The sequence below is a fragment of the Protopterus annectens genome, chromosome 2.part1, assembly GCF_019279795.1.
Source record: "Protopterus annectens isolate FY-2018-M chromosome 2.part1, PAN1.0, whole genome shotgun sequence".
NCBI classification, from domain to species: Eukaryota; Metazoa; Chordata; order Ceratodontiformes; family Protopteridae; genus Protopterus; species Protopterus annectens.
In genome coordinates, this window is record NC_056729.1 from 469,291,853 (window position 1) to 469,306,316 (window position 14,464).

General features: G+C 44.2%; 1 protein-coding gene across 5 annotated transcripts in view; it reads right to left on the bottom strand.

The window, feature by feature from the left end:
- Positions 1 to 14,464, bottom strand: part of GAB1 (GRB2 associated binding protein 1) — a 1,599,067-nt gene that overhangs the window by 444,293 nt on the left and 1,140,310 nt on the right. For all 5 annotated transcript variants that reach the window (XM_044062261.1, XM_044062260.1, XM_044062262.1 and 2 more), the window contains exon 3: positions 12,886 to 13,105. In XM_044062261.1, coding sequence (XP_043918196.1) covers positions 12,886 to 13,105 — 220 coding nt within the window. The remainder of the gene's footprint in view (positions 1 to 12,885; positions 13,106 to 14,464) is intronic.

Consider the following 14,464-nt stretch of genomic DNA (forward strand, 5'->3'; position numbering starts at 1 on the left):
GGGTAACCAGGACTGCAACAGTGAATACACTCGAACATCTACATTTGTGTACACAACTGTACTAATTTCTTCATGTTTCACTGTTGTAGTCATTACATTTGGGTAGATTCCCAAAGCTAAGGCAGGGAGAAGGCAATTAGACAGCATTAGGACCAGCTATAAGGCCCTGCAAGACTGCAGTGGCAAAACCAGCTCTGGATTTAGAAAAAAATTGGATATGTACAGAACTCTAGCAGCTTCTAGGATGTCCCTGGTAGGGACACATCTGAGAAAGGCTGTAGAGGTAGATGCAGCCCTGGTTGAATGTGGTCTTATCCCCTGTGGGGTAGATTTTCCATGACGCTTATAGCAGAAATGAATGCAATGGCCTATCCACTTAGAAATTGTTTGCTTGGAAATGGCCTTCCTCCTCTGCCCCTGCAGCAAATGCAACCAGCAGCTGTTCAGATTTCCTGAGAGGCTTAGTCCTGTTCAAGTAAAATCTAAGTTGTCTGTGCACGTCCAAGGAGTGCAGTATTCATTCCCCTTTGTTCTGTGGATTAGAAAAGAAGGTTGGCAAATGAATGGACTGATTAAGGGCCACACTGGATACAACTATGGGCATAAAGGACGGATTGGTCCTGAGGGATACCCTGTCCGCATGAAAGATGATGAAAGGCTCCACTGCCATGAGGGCCTGTAATTCAGACACCCTTCTTGCTGAAGTGATGGCTAGAAGGAAGGCTGTTTTCCAAGAAAGGAATTTCAACTCTGCATTTGCAGCTGGCTCAAAGGGAGGTAGAGTGAGCTTTTCCAATACAAAGTTAAGGTCCCAGGCTGGAGTAGGGGCTCTCCTGGGTGGTCTTACATATTTGGCCCCTCTGAGGAATTGCTTCAGCAGTGGATGAGAGAAGATGGGTGGCTCTGTATTATAATGAGCTGAAATGGCCGAGGCATGAATTTTGATGGAAGAAAAGGAAAGGCCCTTGTGAAGCATCTCAATTAAGTACTGAAGAATGTGCGGTATATTGGGCACAGTTGTATCCATCCCCTGTGTTTGGTTCCAGGAACAGAATCTTTTCCATTTTTCAGCATATGATTTTCTAGTACTAGGCCTCCTTGCCTCTAGAATGACATCCATCACTTGTTTACTGAGGGATGGTAACGGAGAGATCATGAAATTAGCCAGGTTGCAAGATTCAGGGTTTGAAGCTGTGGGTGCAGAATCTGGCCCTCCTGCTGGGACAACAGGGCAAGGGTCTGAGGCAGGTGCCATGGTTTCAGAAGTGACAAAGTGTGCAAGAGAGGGTACCAGTTTTGGTATGGCCAGTCTGGTGCAATAAGTATTGTCCTTGGTTTGTCCTGTTTGATCTTTAGTAGCACTTTGGAGAGGAGAGGCAGAGGGGGAAAGGTATAAACTAATAGGTTTTTCCATGTGAATGTAAGGGCATCCACTTTCCAAGCTTGTCTGTGGGGAGTCCTTGTGCAGAAATTGTACAACTGGTAGTTCTGAGGGGAGGCAAACAGGTCTATCTCTGGGCTCCCCATTTGTTTCTCAAAATGTTGAATATCTTTGGATCCAGTTTCCACTCGAGTGGTTCCATGAGATTTCTGCCTAGGTCATCTGCCAGTGTATTTAGCTTGCCTGGCAGAAATTGAGCTTGTAGGTGCACTTGGTAGCTCAAGGCTGTGTTCCACAGAGCCATGGCTAGTCTGCAAAGAGGGTATGAGTGGGTTCCCCCCTGCTTGTTTATCTACCACATAACAGTGGTGTTGTCAGTCTTTACCAATAATTTTCCAGGAAGAATGTGGTCCTTGAAGGCTGTCAGAGCATTCTGAACAGCTAACATTTCTTTTTGATTGATATGCATGTGCATTTGCCTCTGGTTCCATTTGCCCTGAATGCACTGCCCTGCCAAGTGAGCCCCCCATGCATAGTCTGATGTGTCGGTTGTTAGGGTTATGGCGGCAGGGGGTAGAGTGAATGGCAGCCCCTTGTTTTGATTGCAGGCCTCTGCCCACCAAAGGAACTCTATCTTTAGACAAGGTATGATAGGAATTATTGATTCTAGGTCCTGAGAATGTTGACACCAAAAGCTTTTTAGATACCATTGTAGTTTCCTCATATGCAGTCTTGCATATGGAATTAGTAGAATGCAAGAGGCCATGAACCCCAGGGCTTGCAGAATTTTCCTTGCAGACAGCTGGGTCTTTGTGGCCAGTTTTTTTTTTTTAAGTAGGCTGTCAAGTGAACTTGTTTCTCTGGCGTGAGGTAGGTCATCTGGGAAGTTGTATTGAAGCTTGCTCCCAGGAATACAATTTGTTGACAGGGTACTAGATGTGATTTATTTTCCTTTATGGTGTACCCCAGAAAAGTTAGTAATTTCTTTACAAATGCCAGATGGTTTAATAGTATGTCCTGGGTTTCTGCCTGAATTAGACAATCGTCCAGGTATGGGTATATTTGAATATTTCTTTGCCTGCAAAATGCAATGACTGGAGCTAGACACTTTGTGAATACCCTGGGCGCAGTAGATAAGCCAAAGGGCAGTGCAGAGAAAGTACATTTGTGTACACTTACCATAAATGTAGATGTTCGAGTGTATTCACTGTTGCAGTCATCGCATTTGGGTTATCTGCTTGCAGTAGCCCTCAGTCGGCCTGATTAACAAAGTCTTGGGTCCTACGTCGGTTGCTGTCTTCTTCCATGACGTCAGGTCTTCAGGGGTATAAAACATGCAGCCAATGTCATTACATCAGTTTTTCTTGCACCAGATGTCAGGTGCCCCCTAATGGGAAGCAATTAAGTCTATAAATATAACAGGTTATACCTCCAACAAAAAAGCAAATACACCAAAAAGCTTTTAAGCATTGAAAAGGAGAGAGGAGGTATAGCCAAAAGAACTCAGGGGGCTGAAGGGAGGGTAACCAGGACTGCAACAGTGAATACACTCGAACATCTACACAACTGTACTATGTCCTTCATGTTTCAGTGTTGCATTACATTTGGGTAAATTCCCAAAGCTAAGGATGGGAGGAGGAATTTAGATAGCATTAGGAGCAGCTATAAAGCCCTAAAAAAACTGCAGTGGCAAAGCCAGCTCTGGATTTAGAGAAAAATGGCAATGTTTGGTGAAAGTATGTAGAGACTTCCAGGTAGCAGCTTCTAGGATGTCCCTGGTAGGTTACCTTCTGAGAAAGGCTGTAGAGGTAGATGCAGCCCTGGTTGAGTGGGGTCTGATCCCCTGTGGGATAGGTTTTCCATGGTGCTTATAGCAGAAATGAACGCAATGGCCTATCCATTTGGAGATGGTTTGCTTTGAAATAGCCTTCCCCTCTGTCCCTGCAGCAAATACCACCAGCAGTTCAGATTTCCTTTGAGGTTTAGTCCTGTCCAAGTAGAATCTAAGTTGTCTGTGCACATCTAAGGAGTGCAGTATCCATTCTCCTTTTTTCTGTGGATTAGGAAAGAAGGATGGCAAATGAATGGACTGATTAAAAGGCCACACTGGATACCACCTTTGGCATGAAAGAGGGATTGGTCCTGAGGGACACCCTGTCCGCATGAAAGATGATGAAAGGCTCCATTGCCATAAGGGCCTGTAATTCAGATACATTTCTTGCTGAAGTGATTGCTAAAAGGAAAGCTGTTGCCCAAAAAAGGAATTTTAAATCTGCAGTAGCAGCTGGCTCAAAAGGAGGAAGGGTGAGATTCTGCAGTACAAATTTAAGGTCGTAGGCTGGAGTTACAGCTTTCCTGGGTTGGCGTAAAATTTTTGGCCCCTCTGAGGAGCTGCTTGAGCAGTGGATGAGAGAAGAGGAGAGGTTCTGTGTTATAATGAGCTGAAATGGCTGAGGCGTGAATTTTTATTGAGGAAAAAGACAGGCCCTTGTGAAGCATCTCAGTTAAGTCATGTAAAATCTGAGGTAAATTGGGCATTGCTGTGCTCATCCCTTCAGACTGGCTCCAGGCACAGAATCTTTTCCATATTTCAGCATAAGATTTTCTAGTACTAGGCCTCCTTGCCTCTAAAATGACACCCACCACTGGTTTACTGAGGGATGGTAAAGGAGAGATTAGGTAATTAGCTAGGCTGCTAGGTTCAGTGTTTGAAGCCGAGGATGCAGAATGCGGTTCTCCTGCTGATACAGCAGGGTAGGAGTCTAAGGCAGGTGCCATGGAGCCAACAGTGACACTGCGCCGGGGGGGGGGGTACCAGTGTTGGCGTGGACAGTCTGGTGCAATCAAAATCAACCTTGTTTTGTCTTGTCTGACCTTTAGTAGCACTTTGGAGATCAGAGGCAGAAAAGGAGGAGGAAAGGCATAAACTGATAGTGTTTTCCACCTGAAAGACAGAGCATCCACTTTCCAAGCTTGTCTGTTGGGTGTCCTTGAGCAAAATTTTTCCAATTGATAGTTCTGGGGGGAGGCAAACAGGTCTATATCTGGGCTCCCCCATTTGCTTGTCAACATGTTGAAAATCCTTGGTTCCAGTTTCCACTCGTGTGGATCCATGAGGTTTCTGCTTAGTCCGTCTGCCAGTGTATTTAGTTTTCCTGGCAGGAATTGAGCTTGTACATGCACTAGGTAGCTCAAGGCTGTGTTCCACAATGCCATGGCTAGTCTGCAGAGGGGGGTAAATGTGTACCCCCTGCTTATGTACCACATAACAGTGGTGTTGTCCATCTTTACCATTAATTGTCCAGGAAAATGTGGTCCTTCAAGGCTGTCAGAGCATTCTCTACAGCTAACACTTCTTTATGATTGATGTGAAGGTGCATTTGACTTGGGTTCCATTTGCCCTGAATGCCCTTCCCTGCCAGGTGCGCCCCCCATGCATAGTCTGATGCGTATGTTATTAGGGTTTGGGCGGCAGGGGGTAGTGTGAATGTTAGTCCTTTGTTTTGGTGGCAGACCTCTGCCCACCAAAGGAACTCTAGGCGTAGGCAAGGAATGATAGGAATCATTGCTTCTAGATCCTCAGAATGTTGACACCATAGGCTTTTTAGATACCATTGTAGTTTCCTCATATGCAGTCTTGCATATGGAATAAGAAGAATGCAGGAGGCCATGAACCCCAAGGCTTGTAGTATTTGCCTTGCAGATAGCAGGGTTTTTGTGGCCACTTGTTTGACGTAGGTTGTCAAATGAATTTGTTTCTCTGGTGTGAGGAAAGCCATCTGGGAAGTTGTAATTAAGCTTGCTCCCAGGAATATAATTTGTTGACAGGGTACCAGGTGTGATTTCTTTTCATTTATGGTGTACCGCAGACAAGTTAGCACCCTTTATACAAAAGCCAGATGATTCAAAAGTATGTCCTGGTTTTCTGCCTGAATTAGAGAATCGTCCAGGCATGGGTATATTTGAATAATTCTTTGCCTGCAAAATGCAATGACTGGAGCTAGGCACTTTGTGAATACCCTGGCAGTAGATAAGCCAAAGGACAGTGCAGAGAACTGATAGTGCGTGAAGCCTGGTTTGAAGCGTAGGTATCTTCTGCAAGATTCCCTGATTGGGATGTGCAGGTATGCTTCCTTTAAATCTAGTGTTGCCAACCAGGCATCTTTGCTTAGCATAGGAAGCAACTGGTGAAGAGTCAGCATCTTGAATTTTGGAATCACCAAAAGGTGTTTAGAGTAGACAGGTCCAGGATAGGACACCATGAATTGTCTTTTCTGGGTACCAGGAAAAATCTCGAGCAGAAACCTTGTCCCTTTTCCTCTTCTGGTACCAACTGAATAGCCCCTATGCTTAAGAGAGAGAGTACTTGCTTTTGGGCCTCTGCCCACTGCTTTGGAGTAGATCCACCCAACTGCTTGGAGTTGGCAACGTGTGGAAGTGAAACCTGTATCCTTGGGACCCTACATTTAAAACCCATTTGTCCTGGGTAATGAGTCCCCAGTTCTTTGCATGAAGTGCAATCCCCCCCCAAAGGGGCAGTCAAGTGAGAAGTGCTTGGAAGTTTTAAAAGAAGTCATTGAGACAGTTTACCATAGGGGGGAGTTTTATTACTCCCAGATTTGGAAGTGGAGGCCCCCCACTTCTTAGTCCTGTGCGTCCCCTGGGACTGAAGCCTGGGTGCTCTGCTGGATCTGGGTTTGGACTGAAAAGGTCTGGAAGAGGCAGGAAAAGACCAATTCTTAGAGGGCCAATGCCTACTAAATCTTAGAGGTTGTACTTGTAAAAAATCTTTAACAATTTGCATAGATTTTGCTTTTTCCTCCATCTTTTTAAGAACTTCTTCTGCTGTGTTGCCAAACAGGCGGTCCTGATTTAAGGGAGCACCCAGTAATTTCGCTTTAACATGATCTGGCAAGGATTGCTCCTTAAGCCAAGCATGCCTTCTAAATACAGACCCAGTTACCGCAGCCCTGCAAGATGCCTCTAGTGAATCAAAACCACATTGCAATGTATGTTTACCTACTTGTTCAGCAGAATGCATTAAATCCTGTACATCCTTATTTTCAGCACAATCAGGAATCATCATTTTCTGTTTAAGCAATCCAATAATATGCTGCTGATACTTTAACATATGAAACTGGCAATTCAAGGCCCTAATGGCCAAAGTTGCAGAAGTGTATACCTTCTAACCCCATCTACCTAGTGCCCCGGAGTCTCTATCAGAAGGGGTAGGATTTTTGGCAGGAGTAGCTTTAATGCCCTTGGGTCCCTGTGAAATGGTTTCAGGATCCACAGTAGGATTTTTGAAAAGGAATTTGTGAGAGTCAGGAACCCTGTAATATCTATCAGGTTTTCTGGAAGCAGGAGGTAAGAGAGTCAGGGGCCATGCTAGATTCCGAAAAGGCATCATCAACAATGTTCAGTACAGGAGGTGTAGCTAAAGGCCTGTGCTGCGGCGGGAGTAAGAAATCCCCAAGTCTCTTTTTATTATCAGAGAAATCCTGACTTTCCCAACAAAAATGCTCCCTGAGAGTATGCAAGGTTTCACTTTGTTTTGGTGGCAGGCCTCTGCCCACCAAGAGAACCCAAGGCGTGGGCAAGGAATGATAGGAATCATTGCTTCTAGATCCTCAGAATGTTGACACCATAGGCTTTTTAGATACCATTGTAGTTTCCTCATATGCAGTCTTGCATATGGAATAAGAAGAATGCAGGAGGCCATGAACCCCAAGGCTTGTAGTATTTGCCTTGCAGATAGCAGGGTTTTTGTGGCCACTTGTTTGACGTAGGTTGTCAAATGAATTTGTTTCTCTGGTGTGAGGAAAGCCATCTGGGAAGTTGTAATTAAGCTTGCTCCCAGGAATATAATTTGTTGACAGGGTACCAGGTGTGATTTCTTTTCATTTATGGTGTACCGCAGACAAGTTAGCACCCTTTATACAAAAGCCAGATGATTCAAAAGTATGTCCTGGTTTTCTGCCTGAATTAGAGAATCGTCCAGGCATGGGTATATTTGAATAATTCTTTGCCTGCAAAATGCAATGACTGGAGCTAGGCACTTTGTGAATACCCTGGGCGCAGTAGATAAGCCAAAGGACAGTGCAGAGAACTGATAGTGCGTGAAGCCTGGTTTGAAGCGTAGGTATCTTCTGCAAGATTCCCTGATTGGGATGTGCAGGTATGCTTCCTTTAAATCTAGTGTTGCCAACCAGGCATCTTTGCTTAGCATAGGAAGCAACTGGTGAAGAGTCAGCATCTTGAATTTTGGAATCCCCAAAAAGGTGTTTAGAGTAGACAGGTCCAGGATAGGACACCATGAATTGTCTTTTCTGGGTACCAGGAAAAATCTCGAGCAGAAACCTTGTCCCTTTTCCTCTTCTGGTACCAACTGAATAGCCCCTATGCTTAAGAGAGAGAGAGTACTAGCTTGTGGGCCTCTGCCCACTGCTTTGGAGGTAGATCCACCCAACTGCTTGGAGTTGGCAACGTGTGGAAGTGAAACCTGTATCCTTGGGACCCTACATTTAAAACCCATTTGTCCTGGGTAATGAGTCCCCAGTTCTTTGCATGAAGTGCAATCCCCCCCCCCCCCCCAAAGGGGCAGTCAATTGAGAAGTGCTTGGAAGTTTTAAAAAGAAGTCATTGAGACAGTTTACCATAGGGGGGAGTTTTATTACTCCCAGATTTGGAAGTGGAGGCCCCCCACTTCTTAGTCCTGTGCGTCCCCTGGGACTGAAGCCTGGGTGCTCTGCTGGATCTGGGTTTGGACTGAAAAGGTCTGGAAGAGGCAGGAAAAGACCAATTCTTAGAGGGCCAATGCCTACTAAATCTTAGAGGTTGTACTTGTAAAAAATCTTTAACAATTTGCATAGATTTTGCTTTTTCCTCCATCTTTTTAAGAACTTCTTCTGCTGTGTTGCCAAACAGGCGGTCCTGATTTAAGGGAGCACCCAGTAATTTCGCTTTAACATGATCTGGCAAGGATTGCTCCTTAAGCCAAGCATGCCTTCTAAATACAGACCCAGTTACCGCAGCCCTGCAAGATGCCTCTAGTGAATCAAAACCACATTGCAATGTATGTTTACCTACTTGTTCAGCAGAATGCATTAAATCCTGTACATCCTTATTTTCAGCACAATCAGGAATCATCATTTTCTGTTTAAGCAATCCAATAATATGCTGCTGATACTTTAACATATGAAACTGGCAATTCAAGGCCCTAATGGCCAAAGTTGCAGAAGTGTATACCTTCTAACCCCATCTATCTAGTGCCCCGGAGTCTCTATCAGAAGGGGTAGGATTTTTGGCAGGAGTAGCTTTAATGCCCTTGGGTCCCTGTGAAATGGTTTCAGGATCCACAGTAGGATTTTTGAAAAGGAATTTGTGAGAGTCAGGAACCCTGTAATATCTATCAGGTTTTCTGGAAGCAGGAGGTAAAAGAGGCAGGGGCCATGCTAGATTCCGAAAAGGCATCATCAACAATGTTCAGTACAGGAGGTGTAGCTAAAGGCCTGTGCTGCGGCGGGAGTAAGAAATCCCCAAGTCTCTTTTTATTATCAGAGAAATCCTGACTTTCCCAACAAAAATGCTCCCTGAGAGTATGCAAGGTTTCACCAAAAGAGAAATCCTCTGGGGTGGAAGCAGAGGGAATAGAGTCCTCAGCATCAGAGTCCTCATAGGTAGATGAGGGTAAATCCTGGTCAACAGAGGTAACAGAAATTTCAGAATCCTGGTCAGATGTCCGTGCTGTTATTTCCGATACTGCGAAGTTTTAGTTTACTTTGTTGTGTGGCGGCTGGTTTCAGAAGTATCATAAGCAAGCGCAGTCTTAGGTCTCTTAGAGGGGGAGGGTTGGCTTCCCCTGATTAAAGTAATAAGGTCTTTAGCCATTCTTATCATTTGTTTTTTAGGCATAGAGGCCTGACCATGCGGTCTGGGTGTCAGTTTTCTAGGCATGATTCGAGTTTTAGGCCTTGAAGAAGAAGATGGAGTCTGTTTAATATGCAAGTCAGTAGGCCTGAATACACCCTCAGAAGCTGGTGCCTGCATAGCGGCTCTGGACTCCATCCAAGGTAGAGACATCCACACACAGTTGAAGCATCTCGCGGCATACTGGACTCCGAATGGGTCTCAGTAGAGGCCTGCGAATCTGAAGTAGCGGGTGTCAGGGGCTGCAAAAGCGCCTCACTGAGTACTGGCAAACTGGCCTGTCTCTGTCTTTATCTTTGAGTTTTTTCGAAATGTCAGTAGTCGGATGGCTTACCAAAGACATATCAAGATAATTGAACCAAGCACCAAAATATTTAGAAGCACAAATATACCAATGACGGATAGTTCATGGTTTAAATAAGGTACTAAACCGACAGCGAGGTACGTCGTGGTCAGGGCCTAGGCAAGGAATGCAGTACAAATGAAAATCTTTATGAGGTATTTGCTTTCCACAAGAAATGAAATTATTTAAGTTTACTGAAATTGATTTAGAGCAAGAAACAGTTTCCCCAACGGTGTACTTGGCTTTTAGTTGAAGACTTCGGTTCTGAAACTCGAAAATTAAAATTTCAGTAGTCGGCCGACCAGCACTTGTGAACTGCTTCTACTTTGGGCACCGCACGGCAAGAAAGACTGATGTAATGATGTTGGCTGCATGTTTTATACCCCTGACGACCTGACATCATGGAAGAAGAGACATCAACTGATGTAGGATTCAAGCCTTTGTTAATCAGGCCGACTGAGGGCTATTGCAAGCAGATAACCCAAATGTGATGACTGCAACAGTGAAACACAAAGAACATCTGACAGCGCATGTAGCCTGCTCTGAAGCGTAGGTATCTTCTGCAAGATTCCCTTATTGTGATGTGCAGGTAGGCTTCCTTTAAATCCAGTGTTGCCAACTAGGCATTTTTAACTAGCATGGGAAGCAGCTGATGAAGAGTCAGCATTTTGAATTTTGGGATTACCAAAAAAGTGTTTAGGATAGACAGGTCCAGGATAGGCTGCCAGGAATAGTCTTTTCTGGGTACAAGGAAAAGTCTTGAGTAGAAACATTGCCCCCAGAAGAGCGAGAACTTGCTTTTGAGCCTCTGTCCACTGATTTGAAGGTAGGTCTGGCCAACTGTTTGGGGTTGGTAAGGAGTGGAAGTGAAATCTGGATCCTTGGGAAACTATATTTAAAACCTATTTATCTTGGGTAATGAGCTCCCAGGTTTTTGCATGCAGGGTGATCTTTCCCCCTACAGGAACAGTCAGTTGAGTAGGGCTTGGAAAGTTTAAAGGTAAGTCATTGTGACAGTTTACCATAGGGGAGTGTCTTACTATTCCCAGCTTTGGAAGTGGGAGCCCCCCCACACACACACACACACACTGCTTAGGCCTGTGAGTACCTTGGGACTGAAGCCTGGGTATTCTGCTGGTTCTGGGTTTGCACTGAGAAGGCCTAGAAGAAGCAGGAAAGGACCAATTGTTAGAAGGCCAGTGCCTACTAAATCTGGGAGGCTGTACTTGCAGGAAATCTTTAACAGTTTGCAAAGATTTAGCTTTTTCCTCCATATTTTTAAGTACGTCTTCTGCTTTGTTGCCAAACAGGCGGTCTTGGTTTAAAGGAGCATCCAGTAATTTAGCTTTAGCGTGATCTGGCCAAGATTGCTCCTTAAGCCATGCATGCCTTCTAAGTACAGACCCAGTAACAGCAGCCCTGCAAGATGCCTCTAATGAATCAAAACCACATTGCAAAGTACGTTTTCCAACTTGTTCAGCAGAATGCATTAAATCCTGTAATTCATTATTTTCAGCACAGTCAGGAATCAACATCATTTTCTGTTTAAGCAATCCAATAATATGCTGCTGATACTTTAACATATGAAACTGGCAGTTTAAGGCCCTAATGGCCAAAGTTGTAGAAGCATATACCTTTTTACCCAATCTGTCCAGTGCCCTGGAATCTCAATCAGAGGGGGTAGGGTTTTTGGCAGTAGTAGCCTTAATGCCTTTGGGCCCCTGTGAAATGGTATCAGGATCCGCAGTAGGATTCTTAAAGAGAAACTTATGAGAGTCAGGTACCCTGTAATTCCTGTCAGGTTTTCTGGGAGCCGGAGGTAGAGAGTCAGGGGCCAGGCTAGATTCCGAGAAGGCATCATCTACAATGTCCAGTACAGAAGGGATAGCTAAAGGCCTGTGTTGAGGTAGGAGTAAGAATTCCCAAAGCCTCCTTTTGGAGTCAGAGTAATCCTGGCTTTCTCAGCGGAAATGCTCCCTAAGAGTATGCAAGGTTTCACCAAAAGAGAAATCCTCCAGAGGGGAAGCAGAGGGAATGGAGTCATGTGCATCAAAATCCTCATAGGTAGATAAGGGCAACTCCTGGTCATCAGAGGAAAATCAGTTCTAGGTCTCTTAGAGGGAGAAGGGTGGCTTCCCCTGATTTGAGTAATAAGGTCTTCAGCCATTTTTATAATTTGTTTTTTAGGCATAGGGGCCTGACTATGCAGTCTGGACGTCAGTGTTCTAGGCATGGATCGAGTTTTAGGCCTTGAAGAAGAAGATGGCGTCGGTTTAATATGCAAGTCAGTAGGCCTGAATACACCCTCAGAAGCCGGTGCCTGCACGGCAGCTCCGGACCCATCCAAGATAAAGATATCCGCAGGTTCCACAGTCAAAGAAGTATCTCACGGCATACCGGACTCTGAATGGGTCTCAGTAGTGGCCTGCGAATCTGAAGTAGTGGGTATCAGGGGCTGAAAAATCACCTCACTGAGTACCAGCGAACTTGCGACTAGCTTAGGAGAAGCGTTGTCGGCAGCTTTGGACCTATGTGGTCTGTCTTTGTCTTTATCTTTGCATTTTTTCGGAATGTTGGTAGTCAGGTAGCTTACCGAAGCCATTTCTGGATAATTGAACAGAGTACCAAAATATTTGGATGCGAAAATGAACTGACGACGAATAGTTTGGGGTTTGAATAAGGCACAAAACAGACAGCGAGGTACGTCGTGGTCTGGGCCTAAGCAAGGAATGCAGTACGAATTAAAATCTTTATGAGGTATTTGCTTTCCACAAGAAATACAATTGTTAACTTTTACTGACATCGGTTTAGAGCAAGAAAAAGGATCCCCAACGAGGTACTTTGCTTAGTTGAAGACTTCGGATCTGAAACTCGAAAATGAAAATTTCAGGAGTCGGCCGACTGGCACCTGCGAACTGCTTCTGCTTCGACCACTGCATGACAAGAAAGACTGATGTAATGGCGTCGGCTGCATGCTTTATATCCCTGACAACCTGACGTCATGGAAGATGAGACAACCACCGATGCAGGACCCAAGACTTTGATAATCAGGCCGACTGAGGGCTACCTGCAAGCAGATAACCCAAATATAATGTAATGACTGCAACAGTGAAACACGAAGAACATCTGCATGCATGCTGTTTACATGTGCACTCCACATCAAAAACTTCTCTAATCTGTTTGACATACTATACATGCAACCTTATCACCTAAGTAAAGCAATGCCACTCACCTGGCAGGGACTGGCACCCTGCTTTCACAATGGGATAACAACAGATAATCCTGAGACTCCTCTTGAGAAGACATGGAATCTGCATGTCCTACTCTGACTGTCTCATACGGTGGTGGTAGGGCCTCAAACGATGGTACAGATGGCTGAGACATATTGATGTTGCCAGAAAGAGGCATCTCAATTGTGGCATGGTTTGAGGTGCCGTGCGACTTTACAGCATCTGAAACAATTAAAATAATTTCAGATTAATTGTTATTAGAAAGACCACAAAACAAAGTCACAAGACAATTCTGGTAGGAAGTTATACACTCATCCACATACACAATATTTTCATATCTAAAATAAGGATTTCTAAGACTGTGGAAAAAACAAAAAGACAGAAGCCAAAACAGTAGCTCTCCTTTTTTTGCTCCACTGTAATCAGACATTTAGTCACAACTTTCAAATGAACAAAAGTAGTTCCATGACTCGGGCATGAACAATGGCAAAGAGTACCACTGAGTGATAGCATTATCAAATAACACGCACATACAAAAAAATACTACCTCTGACTAACAGGAGGAGACTAAATGTTTGAACAAAAATGTCTTCTCACATGCAGTTACTTGATAATACTGCCCAAGCTCCAGGAACTGATTTATTAAGTGAGGGGCAGGCACATGAATCTTGATAGAGTCAGCGTAATAAGGAACATTTTAAAATTTGGAAGTAGGGATAAACATGGTTAGTGGTGTTTAACTTTTGCCCAGCAGATCTTTCAGCAGTGGAACACTTCAAAGACTTACAAACCCTTGGTTTTCTAATACAGTGAACTGCCAGACTACACACCACCTACAAAAATTTCTGAAAATTCTGAAATTTACAACAAACATCAGTTATTATGAACATAGCAAATCTATTTTGTTTACTCACTTTTCAACTGTGAAACAGCTGCTTCAAAATGCTTTGCGTGCTACTTGTTTTTACTCACATTTATGTAACTACTGTGCTTGCAAACAAATGTGCATGTATTTGGATGGAGTGGGGCACTTTCTTAAATGTCCAGCAAACTATAAAACAAACCCCTTATCACTGTAACATACAATTTATTTTGTCCTACGTACTAGTATTATGGTACCACAAGGTAAATATATGTTCGTTGGTAACTCTTCAAAATTTCACATATGGTTCTGCTACAGATTCAAATATAAAGCAAAACTAGGCCCTAGAAGCTTAAGAAATTTTTGAAAGCTGGGATGAGTTGTCTGGGAACCAAAATGTTATCTGGATGGTGGCTGCGTAGACATGCCAGGGACACTAACATTGGAGCAAACACACACGGGCTGGACAAACGTGAAAACACTAACCTTCAACTGACCTGTACTCCCTTCTCTTCTTGAGGCAGGTTGTCTGCAATGATGCAACTGCCACTGCAAGGGCATCACACTGACAGCATAGTAAATGGTACATGGCTGGACCTTCAACTTGTACTTATATGTATTCACACAAAGTTATAGACACCACAGCATAAAAACAAAAAAGGTGAACACACGTACGAGTGGTTTAGACATTACCAAGCTGTTCCAGTCACTGAAACTCA